This window comes from Nothobranchius furzeri, chromosome 2, assembly GCF_043380555.1.
Source record: "Nothobranchius furzeri strain GRZ-AD chromosome 2, NfurGRZ-RIMD1, whole genome shotgun sequence".
Classification (NCBI taxonomy): Eukaryota; Metazoa; Chordata; class Actinopteri; order Cyprinodontiformes; family Nothobranchiidae; genus Nothobranchius; species Nothobranchius furzeri.
Window position 1 is genome coordinate 27,364,697 of NC_091742.1, and position 18,178 is coordinate 27,382,874.

Consider the following 18,178-nt stretch of genomic DNA (forward strand, 5'->3'; position numbering starts at 1 on the left):
CGTTAGGGGGTTAAATAGGTGTGGGAAGTTGGGAGATGCTCAGGAAATGTTCCATCCTTCAACTGGGGGGGGGAGGGGGGAGTGTTGCAAAGCATGGAAAAGTTAGTGAAACCCAGAGTTAAGTCCAATCACTATAATCTACGAAATCCCTGAGGTTATTGTAAGGGTCCCTGAGTACCAGTGAGCTCATGACTGCAACAGGTGGGCCTCATCTGAAAATCTGTGACACCATTGTGGTCAGCGGGGGGGGGGGGGGGGGGGGGGGGGGTACCAGCAAGGTCTCAAAGTCTTTCTGTTAGGTAACTGGAAATGTACTCACTTAACAGAGTGTCAAGCATGTGCTGGTAGAGGTGAGTGGTGGGGATTAGTTATCTAACTGGTGTGTGATCGTTTAAAACCAGAGGACGTTCACTCAGATCAACATTCTGCCAAATAATCCCATCAAATTCCGAAGGAGTCAGAGGTTCCCGTGGATGACGACCTCTTAAGGCCCGACTCGGGTTTCCAGCAGGGGGGCCCAGGTAAATTTAGTAGACACTGTTCAGTTGCACTTGACCGTCAAATGCTTATCGAGCTCGGGGAGAGAGGACACACGCTACAGGAAAGGGCCAAACTGCTGGAGTTAATGTAATCTACTGATGGGATTGGGATTAAACGCGTGATGGAATCATGATATCAACAGAGGGTGAAGAGGAGTTAGATGAGGCTGTTCAGCAGGATTCCCCAGACACCACCTGGAGCTGGGTGAGTGATTTATAATCATCAGCATGAGGGGAGGGTGGGTGAAAATCATGAAATATTAATAATTTATGTATTTTAAAAATATTAGAGCAGTTTACTCCTTTAAAATCTTCTCAAGGACAAATGATTAAGATGTTTTTTAAAAGTCCTGCAGCAGGGTGTGTTTAGATAATCCACCACGTAAAATAATCTGCTGCAACCAATACCCTGGAGGGGGCGACTTGGGGTGATGGGGGGGAGGGGGGAAAGGAGAAAACAGCCCGTTTATCACACATGAGGGCAGAGGGCATATTAATAAACTGATTGATTAAGGGAGGCAAACATGAAACAAATGCTTTCAGTAAGTTATAACTCTGTAATAATCACAAGAAAAGAGACTATTTTAAAATTTCTTTCTTGTTTTTTCACTCATTTGAGGTAATAAAGGTTAGAAAATAATGTTTGTGATCATTTTTGTTACATCAAACATGAATCTTAAGGGATAATTCAGCTATTTGAATATACCTTATTCCATAAAGGTGTGGGCTAATGCGTCACACATTTATTATTCTTCCCTTATTAATTTCTATGGCCCACATGTGTGGAGCTACGCACTAAAACCATAATATTATATATATATATGTGTGTGTGTGTGTGTGTGTGTGTGTGTGTGTGTGTGTGTGTGTGTGTGTGTGTGTGTGTGTGTGTGTGTGTGTGTGTGTGTGTGTGTAATGCGGAGTGTAAGTCAATAGCATTTACATAAATTACAGTAAATCCTTTTTTAAAGAGTAAAATTGCTTCCTTGACACAAAAAAAAAGAGCGGGGAAGTAGTCTTCACTTAAAAAAATCCCACTGCTTCTCTACAAACGTTGCATAAAATTTGCAATTTCTGAGTAATTCTGGGTAAATGTTGCAAGTGGTGAACTTGTGCAAAGTAAAAAAAAAGGTTATGGAGCATTAAATCCTTGGGTTTGTTTAGACAGAGTTGCTGTGTAATGTGTTCCTGAGCGATCGTGCGTGCAGGACACGAAACTCCCACCATGTGTGGCTTTTGTGTCGTGACAGAGCATGTTCTTAGAAACACGTCAGTAGGAACAGCTGTGGGGCTCATCTATCCTTGGAAGTCCTACTGATGAAAACGGATGTGGGGTCAGCTCTTCGAGAATGTGGTATTCGTCACATTCTGAGCTGGAAGGATCATCTTAATACTGTAAATGCTTTGTGTTTTAAAAAAAATCAGGTTTAATGACACTGAAGTCATTTTGTTGAAGAAATTAGTAACTCTTGTAAGTGCAATAAAATACTTTATTTCCGGTTTAACTCAGAGGTGGAAGTGGCTCTTGATTTTTTTACTTTAGTAAAAGTACAAATAAAGGGGTTAACAAATTCGTCGTCTTCCTCCGCTTATTCGGGTCCGGGTCGCGGGGGCAGCATCCCAACTAGGGAGCTCCAGACCGTCCTCTCCCCGGCCACCTCCACCAGCTCCTCCGGCAGGACCCCAAGGCGATCCCGGACCAGATTGGAGATGTAACCTCTCCAACGTGTCCTGGGTCGACCCGGGGATTTTCAAATGTCCTTAAAAGTAAAAAGAGTAAAAGTATTCTACTAGCATTTAAATCTTGTGTTGTGCTCGGACGTTGGAGTGTGCTGTCAGTCTCCATTAGACCGGGGGTGGGGTGAGAGTAGGACACCCGAATTAAAGTACTTTTACTTTGTAGAAAATGTGGAGGAGAAAGTACAGAAAATTGCTTTAAAATGTAGTGCAGTAAAAGTAAAAAGTAGTCCTTAAGAAAATTAGTTAGAGTTACAATGTGTAGTTTTTACCATTAATCTCTGGAAATATCCATCGAAATGTTGTTGAAAATGAATTAAATGAATGCCCAGTTGTTGAAAAATAGTGGCGGCTTTGTAACATATAACCATGAAAATGGGGTCTAAAACACATGGGAGTGGGTCTGAGAGTGTTTCTCAATGCCAAGGAACCTCGCTTTGATGTCTTGGTCCCGCCCCAGTTGAGATACGTCATAAGGAACCGCCAAGATGTGTTCCAATGTTCATGTTCTACTGAGGCGTCTTTTCTCCATTTGTTAGCCGTTTAGCTAGCTGAGCAAGCATACACGGGAGGTGTCTTGTAGCCTAGCCTTGGTCAAAAATTTCCCAGAGTACACAGCGGTATTTTCAAAAGGGCGGCGGATCAGAAGCCGGCAGCTACTTTGGGGGCAAATTTCAAGTTTAAATGTCAGTCAACTAATTGTAGCTATTGGGCTGATATCTGAAATGTTTTTTTTTAGATCCAAAGAAGTTATCTATGTTAAAGGGGCTATACGGAAGTCTGACAGCCAAAACACGTATAGAAATAATAAATGTCTTCTTCATACATTCTCCTGCAATGCCCTGGTCCTGTAGAATGAGCCCTGGCATTTTTACTGTGATTGCCTCTTTTTCTGTAAAATCACAGAAAAAGAGAGCTGCTCGGGTCGAGCAGGCTGCTTCATGCGCGTTCACGCTCAGGCATCGCCCATAGCATTTGCTATCCGTAGCTTTAGCAGCAGAGAGAGAGGCAGTGCCACTTTGTCGCTGTTCCTAACGCCTAGTGACAAAGCTAGCTACATTTCTGAGGACCCTTAGCTACTTTCTGTAGAACTTACTTCTAGATATTTCCGGCAAATTAGCAACAAAATAGCCATTTTCACTCCGAACCGTTCTTTGGTTTGACGTTGTTTCAGCTGTCATCAAGGATATAAATGTTACAGATACAAAGGACATCACTGGTGCTTTAGCTCACCTAGTAAGGTGTCTGACTCCCTTGTAGGAGACCTGGGTTCGATATTGGATGTGAACTTAAATTATTTAGAGTTTCTTTTTTACATTAATGGTATATTTTTTACAGTAAGATGCCCAAATTTTTATTTGAGACTCGCCGAACGGCATTGAATTCACAGATAAAAAAGATGTGGGTTCAACTTTCATTTTGGAACAATTTTTCAAGCAAGGGAAGGGAATGATCTGAGCATGCAGGAGGACTGACCCATCATAAACCTTTGTCGGCTGTGCTGAAGAGAAAGCTACAGAACCACATTATTTAATTAATTAGCTGCGTGTTCTCCTGTAGTCTGTCCTCCGGGTCACACACACACACACACACACACACACACACACACACACACACACACACACACACACACACACACACGGGGCTGTCTCAGCTGTTATTTTCGTTAAGGAGTGTGCACGTAATGCGTGCCTCGTGCATGAGCCTACTATTGAAGCTGCCGTTACGCTTTTGGCCTGAGGGGGCAATCGCGAGCATAAAAATTCAAAAGTCCGTAAAGTCCCTTTAAGGTATGGTGAATGCAAAAATACCCCTCGCTTGCAATGATTTAGATATGTGTTGCCCCCATTGCCTAAATACACACTGTCACTTTAATAAATTAAAGTACAGATACAGAAAATTTGTACCTAAGTACAGTAAGAATGTACCTGTACTTTATCACATTCCATTACTGGCTTGGTTTGCTAAAGTTTTGCTGCACAGGGTGAAATAAGGATTTTGAAAGCTCTTTAATACAACATCACCCACTTTACTTGTAATAAAACCTTGTTTCAGCAAGGACAAGAACCATTTTAAAGTCTTTGGTATGACCCACCCAGGATTTTAACTCCGATCTCCCAGTCCCAGGGCAGACCCTCATATTACTAGAATATAATCATATCAATAATAAATAGTTTTATTTTCTCAGGCTAAACATAAGCAGCAAGCATAGTTTTCTTCATTTATTTATAAAATGTCAATCTCATAAATCCACTAATTCACTTAACTACATAATGGCTTAATGGCATCAGCTGTAGTTTCAGGGTCAGTACTTTATGGGTCAGCCCAGTAAATATTAATAAAACCAAACATAATGAGCCTACAAGGTGAATTAAAACACAGGAAACACACACACAACTGTGACACTAGCATACATGGCATGCAGAGCTAACTACACAGCAATTATCAGTCTGCGTCACTGTAAACATTTCTGTAAATTATGGGAAGTGGAAAGAAAACCACACAGGGGCCTCTAGACTGTCAACAAAGCTCGAGAAATGCTCGCTTCTTTTAGAAATACTTAGATTTAGTTCATTTTAGAACATACAGTCTGCTTAAACAGTCTAGGAATGCTTCACATGAACCTGCATGCACAAGACCTCATTCATGGCCTGAGGTCTTGCATAAAGAAAGAGAAACTCTAGATGTGTTTGAGAGAAGCGGTAGAACAAAAAGCATTTTAGATGGTTATATTTAAATTAGATGTGGCCGATTTTGCATCTGTTTATTTAAAATGGGTTGAATTGTGTGAAACAGAAGCTTGCATGGTTTCTGAGTGTTGAGTAACACTGAGCTGAAACCACCAGTCAGCCACATCCTCTTTCACAGAAAGGTCTCCTCTTGAAACAGCCAACATCGCCTGTGCTGTAAAAAGGCCTCTGATTGGTGAGCATGATCACCTCACTGCAGCACACTCACTAGGTGACTTTAAATTTCGCTTTGTGCAAGCCAATGTTACATATAATAAAGCCAGTCTTGTTTAGAAATCATTGACAACTTTCTTTATAGTAAAAAAAATGATTTTACTAGACAAAATTAAAATTAAAACATATAAAAGGATGTTCCCCTGACAAATACAGAATCTTTTTAAAACAATTTATAATGTAAATATGGATTTTCCTGTTGGCACTCTTACTTAAATGTATGATATTGAAAGCTACAATGGCAAATTTGGAAAACAAATTAGCTTAAAACATTTTCATTCATTCATTCGTTCGTTTTATTTATAAAGCCCCTTCCCACCAAGGGGGCCCAAGGTGCTGAACATAGTGCAGAGAAGCAGCACAATAAAACACCTCTACAATAAAATACAGAGATAAAAACATTTAAAAACAAAAAAAGAGTTAAAAACAATAAAAAATAGTGATCAAAAAACATTAAAATGTGAATAAAACACAACAAAACCAGAAACAAACAAATCAAACCAACAGGTGACAAATGGCACGCCATGAGCAACAAGGCTGGCGCCATCTTTTACAATGAAATTAAGAAAAAAAAAATTTAATCATGCTTCTTAACAACATTGTAACACAACGACAGTATAGCTATAAATATGTTGCGGAGAGAAAAAAAGAAATTGTGAAAGGGATTTCCTTGCATTTATTTAAAAACCTCTGCCAAAAACACGTTTCAGTCTGAAAGCAACCACTCGACCACTCTGCTGTCTGCCTCGCCAAACCGCCGCAGTTTCCTGGGTCCTCCATTCATCATTACACACCCCTGAGAAGTTTGCGGTTCTGTGTCTATACAAAAGATGCTTGGATGTATAAAATGGCGACTGATGTTTAGCGCTCTCACATTTCCTCTGGAAATGCGGGTTTCCGGTTCGGACAAAAGCATCTCAGGGAAGACACATGAGTGTTCCGTGACCGTGTTTGCATTCAAAAGCTAGGTTGTTCCGTAGCTTCACTATAACTGCTTTAAACTAGAAAAATCCTGAAGAATTTTTAAAAAGGAACAATGAGACGTTTTTTGCGATGTTTTCTGCTAATACACGCAATGAAAACGCACACGCAATGCACACACAAAATGAGCACGCACACATTTTTTATTATCTTTTATTGGTTCAACATGTTGCTCAACAATTTTTTTTATTATCTTTTTATTATCTATATTGTCTTCTTTTTTATAAGTCTCTAGTTTTACATGCTAATTCGTTTATATGCTAAATCGGCTTGCCATACAACGACTCGGAGCTGTGGGATTTCATGACGACGTCATAGAAATTATCACTCTTTAGACAAAGTTGCTTTAAAAATACCTTTTATAATTTACGTGACGTAGAAATACTAGGTAGAATGCCAATATGGCGCCTTAATTAACCTGTTTGGCAACAATGATAACCACGCGGTTTGGTTTTAACAGACTGTTTGGCAACTCGTGAGCTCGATGGTGATTGGCTAACCGGGACGATGACGTCAAACGCTAAAAGCCTCGAGAGTAGTGAAGAACGAGATAAACAGAGAAGAAATGAGTCGCTTTTAGCTGAATGTCCTCTTTCTGCCTCTGGGGCTGTCTTACTAAAGGTTGTTTTAAATGAAACGTTCCGGCTGGACTCAGGAGGTTTTCTGTAACATTTTGGGGGTTTGTTGTTCTCCGTGATTGTCTCCCAGCAGCTTTAACAGGTACGTGTAGTTATTTTTATTTTTTTTGGATGTAGTTGTTTTCCCTTTTTCCATTGAATGAATAATATTTTTAATTAATTCTGGGTAATTTTATCATGAATACTTTAAGTTTGCTGCGCCAAGCAGGACAAATAAGAATTTGTCCAGGGTTTATTCTTTTATTTATTTAATTTTAAACATTAGTATGTGAAGCTTTTTAGTGTTGGGTCTTTATTTGCAATATTTTTATCTCCATCCTTTTTAGAAGATCATGTTTGTTGATAGTTCTCTGAAAGAAGCCCATAAATCCTCTGAAATGTTCTGTCACATTCCCACAGCAGCTTGCAAACTTTATTTACTCATTCAGCTGGGGATTCATCCACCACATCTCATTTGTAAAACCTGCAGACTGCGTTTTCAGACTCTTCCTCTTTTCGTGTAATCCCTGACACAAAGTCTATTTTTGGATACAGCTGCTCAGCAGCATGTAGCTGCAGTCAGCACCTAAAAGGCCTCTGAAAATCAGCTGCAAGTGATGCTGTAACTCGATGCTCGGATGGAAAACCCGCTTAATAATTAAGCATTTAGAGGTCCACTAGTCTCATTTGCTGATTTAAAACCAGTTTTGACCTGTTTTTCAAGGTTGACCTCTAATTCATTTGATCACATGAAAACTAGAAGAGTGCATGTGTTGGAACTTTTTGTATCTGTTTTCTTTGAGATGCCTGGGTCAAGGTCAGCCCCGCTCTCCAAGACTTTTAATGATCAACTCCAAAGAGGTGTCTGGAAACATCACATTATATCGACAAATTCCATGTAACCAACTTCCTCTATATTCGTCACCCCACCTTGTGTTCATACGCTTCAAATTTGAGTAAAAATGTATTCAGATCTTCTGTAAAAGAAGTTCAATTCTAGAAGTTCAATTCTAGTTATCTGCTTCAAAGCGTATCTAAACTCATAACAGTTTAAATGTTTACATTTCACCTGGATTGGCTCCAGTCTAAGTGTAGTTAACAGTATATTTTCGGGTGTTTTCAGTGTAATGACGCTGCAGATTTAGCTCAGCTAATATAAGACGTGATTACCGACACTTGAGAAGCACGGACTGATCCAACTTGAGTCGGGAAAACAGCTGGATAGGATTTCTCGTCTCACGAGAAAGAACAGATGAAAGTGAAACAGCAACAGGTTCTACAGTATACAGAACATGGCGTTGGCCTAGAACCATCTTTATTTCCTGTCCAATTTTTCAATCCTTTAGTCCTTTCTGCATTTATGTTTAGCATGATACTTATCAATTTGAATATGAACATATTCATAAAAAGGCGTTTGACAATATGGAGAACTGTTGGGCTTTATTTTTTTGTTTCAAAGTCAAAATAAATGTACTTTTGTTGCATTTCAGATAGACAAATTTTATTCAGTCTGTACAATAAACAGCTGCATTATCAGCATAGAGATGTAAAATGTATTGGTAACATTCAGCTCCACGTTGTTGATGGTAATAATAGAGGGTACTAAAACACGGCCTTGAGGCACGCCTATTGTAATTTTAATACAGAGCCTGTATTGGGACCAGAATAACTCAGAAAATGTAATATGAGAACATGTTCTTTTGTTTTATCCACTCCACTGATTCCATCTGTTCACCCAACCAGACCCGTCAGACCATGAACTATGTTGGCCAGCTGGCAGGCCAGGTGTTTGTACAGGTCAAGGAGCTGTACCGAGGCCTCAATCCTGCAACACTCTCTGGATGCATTGATGTCATCGTGGTGAGGCAGCCCGATGACTCGCTGCAGTGCTCTCCCTTCCACGTTCGCTTTGGTAAAATGGGTGTCCTGCGCTCCAGAGAGAAAGTGGTACTGATTCATCCAAATCTGGGCTTCTGTTGTTAAATGGAGAAATTGAGCTTCATTTGTCTTTTTCTTTTACTCCTCCTTCAGGTGGACATGGAAATAAATGGAGTGCCAGTGGATCTTCATATGAAGCTCGGGGACAATGGAGAGGCCTTCTTTGTGCGAGAAACAGAAAACGGTCAGGTAGGTTTGGCCACCAGAGCATGAAGATATGTAGTAGATGTTGTACAGTTTTACGTATAGTTGTCACTACCGGTGATCTGTGAGTTAAATTAAAGGTGTCCTGGAATTTAGAACCAAATTTATCTTGTTATTGTTGATTATCGGCAGATTGGAGTGTCTAATGCAGCATACCAAAAAGCCTATGTTCTCTCCAACCTGCTTTCCCATGCAAATTAGTAACGTTAAATGGCCATGAGAAAATCTGGTTTAATGTATCATAAACTTAGACACACCACCATATGTTTGCATGTCCCAACCCACTTCAACACCAAAAATGCATAAATGTTGGTGGTAGTAAAGCTAACAGTACAGCGACACTAGCTCGAGCTACTGCGACCGTAATAGCCTGAGTTATTGCTAACGATAGCCTAAGTAACTTCTAACACTAGCCTGAGTTACTGCTATTGCTAGCCCGAGCTCCTTCTAACACTAGCCTGAGTTACTGCTAATGCTAGCCTGAGCTCCTTCTAACACTAGCCTGAGTTACTGCTATTGCTAGCCCGAGCTCCTTCTAACACTAGCCTGAGTTACTGCTAACGCTAGCCCGAGCTCCTTCTAACACAAGCCTGAGTTACTGCTATTGCTAGCCTTAGCTCCTTCTAACACTAGCCTGAGTTACTGCTATTGCTAGCCCGAGCTCCTTCTAACACTAGCCTGAGTTACTGCTAATGCTAGCCCGAGCTCCTTCTAACACTAGCCTGAGTTACTGCTAATGCTAGCCTGAGCCCCTTTTAACACTAGCCTGAGGTACTGCGCCTGAGTTACTGCTAACGCTAGCCTGAGCTCCTTCTAACACTAGCCTGAGTTACTGTTAATGCTAGCTCGAGCTCCTTCTAACACAAGCCTGAGTTACTGCTATTGCTAGCCTGAGCTCCTTCTAACACTAGCCTGAGTTACTGCTAATGCTAGCCTGAGCTCCTTCTAACACTAGCCTGAGTTACTGCTAATGCTAGCCCGAGCTCCTTCTAACACAAGCCTGAGTTACTGCTATTGCTAGCCTGAGCTCCTTCTAACACTAGCCTGAGTTACTGCTAATGCTAGCCTGAGCTCCTTCTAACACTAGCCTGAGTTACTGCTAATGCTAGCCCGAGTTCCTTCTAACACAAGCCTGAGTTACTGCTAATGCTAGCCTGAGCTCCTTCTAACACAAGCCTGAGTTACTGCTATTGCTAGCCTGAGCTCCTTCTAACACTAGCCTGAGTTACTGCGCCTGAGTTACTGCGCCTGAGTTACTGCTAACGCTAGCCTGAGCTCCTTCTAACACTAGCCTGAGTTACTGCTAATGCTAGCCCGAGCTCCTTCTAACACTAGCCTGAGTTACTGCTAATGCTAGCCCGAGCTCCTTCTAACACTAGCCTGAGTTACTGCTAATGCTAGCCCGAGCTCCTTCTAACACTAGCCTGAGTTACTGCTAATGCTAGCCCGAGCTCCTTCTAACACTAGCCTGAGTTACTTTTAACACCCTTGTTGGGCGAGAAAGAAAACAACACAGAAGAATATTGGCAGACACATGTAACGTTCTGATTATCCAGACTTTGAATGATTGCCAGGTTCCATACCTCTCCTGTTGAGTTATCCAGATACTGTAAGTTGCTAGCTTCTAGCAGAGTCGTGTAGATACTGGGGTAAATGGATCAATCAGCACACAACTCATTTATTATTCATGTACTGGCCGAGTGGGCGGGGGCAAACCAGTCTTTCCATTGTAAGGATTTATTATGGGGTTGAGTTTGGCCGTCTATCAGGACTCCTGTGCCATTTTGAGCCCCAACAAATTGCTTTATAGAAAAATGTTGTTCTGGGACCCTTTTTAGCCCCTTTAAACAATATTTCTGGCTCTGCCCCCTTTCACACTCACCCTTGTTTATCTTCATTTGAACCATCTTTCTCTTGACACATATCTAATAATAGTTTACACAAGGTCATGCTGTGTTCAGAGTTGGCATGACAGCCGGGAATTTTTACCTTTTTGTGGCTTGAACAGCCTGCTTGTGTTTAGCAGCGAGGGCTATGAAGGACGTATTTGTTAAACCAGACGATTCAACTCAAGAAATCGTGCCGTACAGCTGTAAAGTTTTCATATTTAGCCTCTCTAAGATAACAAATGACTAAGCATCCACTTTACACCAGCTTCTGTGTTCTAGCGGTTCACAAGGATCTTTTAAGATCTTTATCAAAACCATTCACTAGGCTGTTGTCCTTTAGGTTTTCTGGGTTTTAAGCTGAAGTAGTTGTGCACTAATATAGGAAAAGGGGTCTTTAAGGCATTTTAAGCCCAACTGAGTGTGGTTCTCAGCCGGAGATGTTATTAATAACTTCAGCGGAAATCAAATGTCACACAGATTTCATGTTTTCTTGTTTGTTTCTGCCACAAACAGGAAGTCATTCCCTCCTACTTGGCCACCTCTCCCATCTTGTCCGATGGAGCCGTTTTGATGAGCCCCCCCCTGTTAGGGAAGAGCCCTGGACCTCCCGTCCAAACCTTGGGCTCCATGGGGAGCAGTGGAGAGACAAAGAAGAGGAGGAAGAGGAGGAGGAAGAGTCGAGCAGACAGCACCAGGAGAGAGGAGAGTGGGGACTACTCTGCAGATGAAGACATGTTTTCCATAGACATGAGCTCAGATGAAGGAGGGGAGGGGGAGAAAAACAGGTGGGGAGCTGCTAAGAAAGAGTGAACATAATAAAAAGAAGGACGGGTGCGTTTTGACCTCCATGTTTCTGTGTTTACGTCTCAGATCTGCATCACGGGAAGCTTTAGGGGACGAAACGGCTGCTCTGAGTTCATTCAAACAGAACGGAGTTCACACTCGATCGGACGGGGAGTGGAGTCCAGCCCGAAGGTGCTCCACTCAGACGAAATAAACACAATCTACCTACATGAAGAATGTCTGACTTTATTTCATCGTTTCTCCCGTCTGCAGTCCCAGCAACTATCGCCCCACGTCTCCTAAAAGCGACTCTGAGCTGATCACCAACATGTCGGACTCGGACAGTCAGAATCCAGCGATGCACTGGGCGTGGGGGGAGTTGCCGCAGGCCGCCACGGTGCCCAGTCGTCCACCATCTCATTATCTGTTCTGTAGCAGTCCCATTCCTTACATCTCTCTCCTCTGTTCTCAGCCGTCATTCCTCCCGCTGAAATCCAGCCCGCCACCTGTGTATCCCGTATCCATCCCTGTGACGCAAAACACACACTTCCGTGCGATTCCTCGTGAGATGCCGTCAGGACCACGCAGGGCCTGCTGTGAGATGCCAGCTCGAAGACTGGTGATGGAGGAGGAGGGCGTGGCCAAAGAGGAGTCCGATGGGGTGGAGTCAGAATCGGTGAGGGCGAAGGCTCCGGCGCTAGCGTCAGAGACGCGGGCCGACATGGAGGAGATGTCTCTGCGTCCTCTCGGGAAGACAGACTCTCCCAAGAGGAAAGGTCAGCGTGGAGGTTCCTCTCATTTTCAACTAGTTTACCTTAACGACCAGTAACTAACCGAAAACTGTTTAATATGTTTTTAAATGTCTGATTAACTTGAAAATACTATTGGCTATGATGCATTCAAGGACTAAAAAAAAGCTATTGTTTCTGTCGCCAGCTTCCGTTTTTATTGAACAGTTAATAAAAAGAGGAGCGTACGTGTTTGTCTGACCTGTTTTTGTTGAATGCTGCAGACAAAAGGAGCCGCCACCTTGGTGCTGACGGGGTTTACCTGGATGACCTCACCGACCTGGAGCCGGAGGTGGCAGCACTGTATTTTCCTAAGAGGTACGCGAGCAGATGTTTACACATCTGTGTTCAGAATGTCAGGAGAGAATTTCTCAGGAACATTTCCTTCACCGCTGCAGCGACAGCGGCTTGGCCGTGAGAAGCGTGTCTGACCCGGGCCTCCACAGCTCTAGTCAGTCCCCACAGTCCATGAGCTCAGGAGGAGACAGCGGCGTGGACAGCTACTGTGACCCCATGTCTGACCTCCCTTCCATCGCCGTCTCCCTGTGTGGAGGGCTCAATGACAACAAGGAGATCACTAAAGGTAAACTATCATGTGACACAAAGCTATCCAAACGCAGGGCCTGTGAATTTCACATGTCCTCTTCTTGTATTTCTGAAGAAGAGTTTCAGGATAAGATCATCTCCTATCAACAGTTCATGGAAAACCCCTCCATCATCGATGACCCCAACCTAGTGGTGAAAGTTGGCTCAAAGTAAAGAAACTCGCAAAAGCATAATAACTTCTAAATAACGTGGAAAAGGAATGGCCTGAGTCCGTCTCTTTGGATGGATTTATTTAAATATTCACAGATAATTTTAAACTTCCCACAGATACTTTAACTGGAGCTCGGCGGCTCCGCTGGTGCTCGCCATGCAAGTCTTCCAGAAACCTCTGCCAAAGGTACACATACACACACACCCACACAAGTACGCACACACAAAAACACATACATGCACACACATATACTTACACGCACATGCGCGCACGCACATAAACACAACACAAAAACACTTATGCATGCACACACACACACACATGCACCCAAACATGCACGCACATACACACAAACACACATACATGCGTGTACACACAAAGCATTGCATGCATGCACATGCGCAAACACACACACACACACCCAAACACGTACGCATGCACATACACACAAACACACATACATGCGTGTACACACAAAACATTGCATGCATGCGCAAACACACACACACACACACACACACACACACACCCACACACGCACGCACATACACACAAACACACATACATGCGTGTACACACAAAACATTGCATGCATGCGCAAACACACACACACACACACACACATGCACCCAAATACGCACACACATACACACAAACACACATACATGCGTGTACACACAAAACATTGCATGCATGCACATGCGCAAACACACACACACACCCAAACACGTACGCATGCACATACACACAAACACACATACATGCGTGTACACACAAAACATTGCATGCATGCGCAAACACACACACACACACACACACATGCGCACCCAAACATGCATGCACATACACACAAACACACATACATGCGTGTACACACAAAGCATTGCATGCATGCGCAAACACACACACACACACACACACACATGCACCCAAATACGCACACACATACACACAAACACACATACATGCGTGTACACACAAAACATTGCATGCATGCACATGCGCAAACACACACACACACCCAAACACGTACGCATGCACATACACACAAACACACATACATGCGTGTACACACAAAACATTGCATGCATGCGCAAACACACACACACACACACACACACATGCGCACCCAAACATGCATGCACATACACACAAACACACATACATGCGTGTACACACAAAGCATTGCATGCATGCACATGCGCAAACACACACACACACACATGCACCCAAATACGCACACACATACACACAAACACACATACATGCATGTACACACAAAACATTGCATGCATGCACATGCGCAAACACACACACACACCCAAACACGTACCCATGCACATACACACAAACACACATACATGCGTGTACACACAAAACATTGCATGCATGCGCAAACACACACACACACACACACACACACACATGCGCACCCAAACATGCATGCACATACACACAAACACACATACATGCACCCAAATACGCACACACATACACACAAACACACATACATGCGTGTACACACACAACATTGCATGCATGCGCAAACACACACACACACACACGCGCGCACCCAAACATGCATGCACATACACACAAACACACATACATGCGTGTACACACAAAACATTGCATGCATGCACACGCGCAAAAACACACACACCCAAACACGCACGCACATACACACATACATGCGTGTACACACAAAATATTGTATGCATGCACATGCGCAAACACACACACACACACACACACACACACACACACACACGACTGATTGTGGTACATGGTGACTATTCCCCCTTCTGGTCCACTTTAGTACTGCATCACCTGTTTTTCCTTAACATTCTAACAGGAGAAGATCCATCTTTTCTTTAAACACTTCAGATAAATCTGTTAAACTCTGCCTTTGCTTGTGTTTTCTCTCTTTTCATCCCTCTTCCTCTTTATATAATTAGACGTCGTGCCTTTGTTATTTACAATCATCCTTAAAGTTCCTCCTCTGTTGTCTGACTGGTGTCCTGGGCTACAGCTCTGTATGTCACAGAAACTCTGTTCATGGTCCTGTTTGGGTGTGTTTTTATTATTTTTTGCATCTTGTTAATTGTTTTTGTGTTGTGGTCGTTTCGGTTGTGCCCCTCTCCAGGCTGCCGTGGAGAAAATCATGAAGGAGAAGATGCCCAAGAAAGGAGGGAGGTGGTGGTTCTCCTGGAGGGGCAGAAACAGCAACACCAAACCAGTACGCTCTGAAACGAGAGGCGTTTTCTCGTTGTGTGCGGTGGAGAAAGCACCCTCAGCTAACTCCGGTTTGACATTTTCTCGTTTTTCAGGATTCCGTTGATGAGCTCGGAGCGTGTGGTTCTGTCGAGCAGGCTGGAAAGATGAAAAGCAGGTAGGAAAACTGATTTGAAACATAGTTTTATTCATTAACGTGTGTAATTTATAAATGTTTTTTAAAATCCCAGACATAAAGAAGAGTCATCTTCCAGCGACGAAGACCACCTTGCAGCCAAGCAGAGTTCTCCCATCATCCAATCAGAGCCTGGACCCCCACCAGGAGGCGTGTCCTATAAGAAAACACTCCGTCTGACCTCAGATCAGCTGGTAAGGGTGTGACCTTGAGACTCGGAGCGTTTTTCTTCATCTCGGTTGTTTTTGATGCACCTTTTGTCTCTTTCTTCTCTCCTCCAGCTGTCGCTCCAGTTGCTCGACGGTCCAAACGACGTTGTGTTTAGCGTGACCACTCAGTATCAGGGAACCTGTCGCTGTCAAGGAACCATCTACCTCTGGAACTGGGACGACAAGATCATCATCTCTGACATCGATGGAACCATCACCAGGTTCACACCTTTACCTCAGCATGTGAAATCAAATTAACCTCGGTGCTGAATCGGACTTTTTTGTGTGTGTCCAGGTCAGACACGCTGGGACACATCCTGCCCACTCTTGGCAAAGACTGGACACATCAGGGAATTGCTCACCTTTACCACAAAGTTAGCCAGTAAGCACCTGTTAAAGCCATAATCTCATATTGACTTTATTAATACAAAAATACAAGGAGCACAAAATATTTACATATTTTATAAAATAACTAATAAATTCTTGATTTCTTCTTTCAAGCATATAATAAATTCCCAAAACTTCTGAATTTATTTATCCCATAGTGTCTCGTTTAGTGTTTCTTTAAAGAGCAAGTCACCCCCTACAAGAAACTTACTTCACTCCCACTTCATGTTTGAAAAATGCAACAAATGCTGTTGCTTGGCAGACCGAGAGGGCGGAGCCGCTAACAAATACACACACACACAGGCTCACAATGGCACTGTGACATCATAATGTACCAGATGACATCATAGCATACCTCTTAGCCAATAGCGGTGGCAGATTTAAATTCAAATACAGTGCAGAATTTTTCCCTGACGACGGCGCAACACCGAGTTTTAGGCAGAATATTTGAATTTTAACCAAGATGCACTGAACTGCCAAATTATTGACTACAAGTGTCTGTAGCACGATTTGACACTCATTTATATAGTTTATCAGCAAAAAAAAATGTGATTTGGGGGTGACTTGCTCTTTAAATTTGGCCACATTTTATTTCTCCATCAGAAATGGCTACAAGTTCCTGTACTGTTCGGCCCGAGCCATCGGCATGGCTGACATGACAAGAGGTTACCTGAACTGGGTCAACGAGAGAGGCACCATGTTGCCTATGGGCCCGGTTCTGCTAAGCCCGAGCAGCCTGTTCTCAGCTCTGCACAGGTAATTCAGCCCAGTGTTGGTGTGTTACATGCATCTCTGTCTTTCTGAATTGTACCAAATCAGGATAATCGATAATTCTATTAATTGTGATGGTTCTTTTGTTTTTTTGTGTTCGACAGGGAGGTGATTGAGAAGAAGCCGGAGAAATTCAAGGTGGAGTGTCTCACAGACATCAAGCATCTCTTCTACCCAAACACGCAACCTTTCTACGCCGCCTTTGGCAACAGACCAACGGTACAGGCTCACGATGTTTCATTTATGACTGATTAAATCAACAGTGAATACGTTTCCTGCTTATTCCTCCTACTGGTTGAAAGCGGAATTACAACTGTCTGTAGCAACCTTGCAGCAGCCCGCTGTAGCTAGCGCAAGTAACAAGCTAACGCTAACATGAGCCAACTGACTGTAAATAAGCCATGAAGTAAAAATATTCACACTGTTGGACAACAAAACTCACAAATTCACGGAATTTCAGTTTCAGACCACTGAAACTAGTTTGAAAGTAGTAGCTTAAAAACTCTTTAGTGTTGCTTTAAACTAAAAGCTTAATGATAAATAAAAAAAGCACAGATTTATGTTTTCATTTATTTATTTGTAGGATGTGTATTCTTATAAAGAAGTAGGAGTGCCACTGAACAGGATTTTTACCGTGAACCCTAAAGGGGAGTTGGTGCAGGAACACGCCAAGACCAACATCTCATCGTAAGTCTGTATCACCTTCAACCGGATCCAATCACTTGAACACGCCTCGGTGTTAACCTTCGTCCTCACCCTCCCTTCAGTTATGCTCGTCTGGGCGAAGTGGTGGACCACGTGTTTCCCCTCAAAGCTCGCTCCTCCTCCTCAGACTTCCCCTGCTCAGACACCTTCAGCCACTTCACCTACTGGAGGGAGCAGCTTCCTCAGGTGGACGCTCAGGAAACGACGCCACCAGCGGACGATCCCACTTCCTCCTCAAACCTGAGCGATGGAGCCGTAGCAGCTATTTGAGTGTGTTTTCTGTAAATGAAGTGCACCTTTTATCACGCGCAGCAGAAAGTTGGTGTAAAACAATCTGTTGCGACTAGTCTTAAGGACAAAACTGCACTTTTTTTTTTATCAACGGACTGGATGTGTATATATTGGACAATTTAAACCTATTTATTCAAGCAGCTAGATAGATTTTTATTTATATTAGAGTAGCTGGAGTTAAACCTTATATCTGATCAGCGCATGTGCCAAAC

At 42.9% G+C, this 18,178-nt stretch overlaps 1 protein-coding gene across 2 annotated transcripts; it reads left to right on the top strand.

The window, feature by feature from the left end:
* The first annotated feature begins 521 nt into the window (after positions 1-521).
* Positions 522-18,178, top strand: lpin1b (lipin 1b). 2 transcript variants are annotated; one of them, XM_015948069.3, is made up of 20 exons: positions 522-744; positions 8,578-8,781; positions 8,866-8,961; positions 11,379-11,650; positions 11,736-11,840; positions 11,922-12,045; positions 12,121-12,424; positions 12,661-12,754; positions 12,835-13,019; positions 13,098-13,191; positions 13,310-13,379; positions 15,340-15,432; positions 15,524-15,585; positions 15,659-15,797; positions 15,885-16,033; positions 16,108-16,194; positions 16,803-16,955; positions 17,075-17,189; positions 17,554-17,657; positions 17,738-18,178. In XM_015948069.3, exons 1-20 carry the CDS (start codon positions 670-672, stop codon positions 17,943-17,945), a joined length of 2,733 nt encoding a protein of 910 aa, XP_015803555.1. In that variant the 5' UTR covers positions 522-669; the 3' UTR covers positions 17,946-18,178. The 2 variants fall into 2 exon arrangements, with proteins under 2 accessions (XP_015803555.1, XP_015803557.1); XM_015948071.3 differs by lacking the exon at positions 522-744 and adding an exon at positions 6,787-6,937.

Excerpts from the sequence above, each read along its gene's own strand:
- lpin1b (XM_015948069.3), top strand. The coding sequence starts at position 670 with ATGATATCAACAGAGGGTGAAGAGGAGTTAGATGAGGCTGTTCAGCAG. Across the intron at positions 12,046-12,120 it reads AGTTGCCGCAGGCCGCCACG|CCGTCATTCCTCCCGCTGAA; the intron begins GTGCCCAGTCGT and ends CTCTGTTCTCAG. Across the intron at positions 15,433-15,523 it reads GAAACAGCAACACCAAACCA|GATTCCGTTGATGAGCTCGG; the intron begins GTACGCTCTGAA and ends CTCGTTTTTCAG.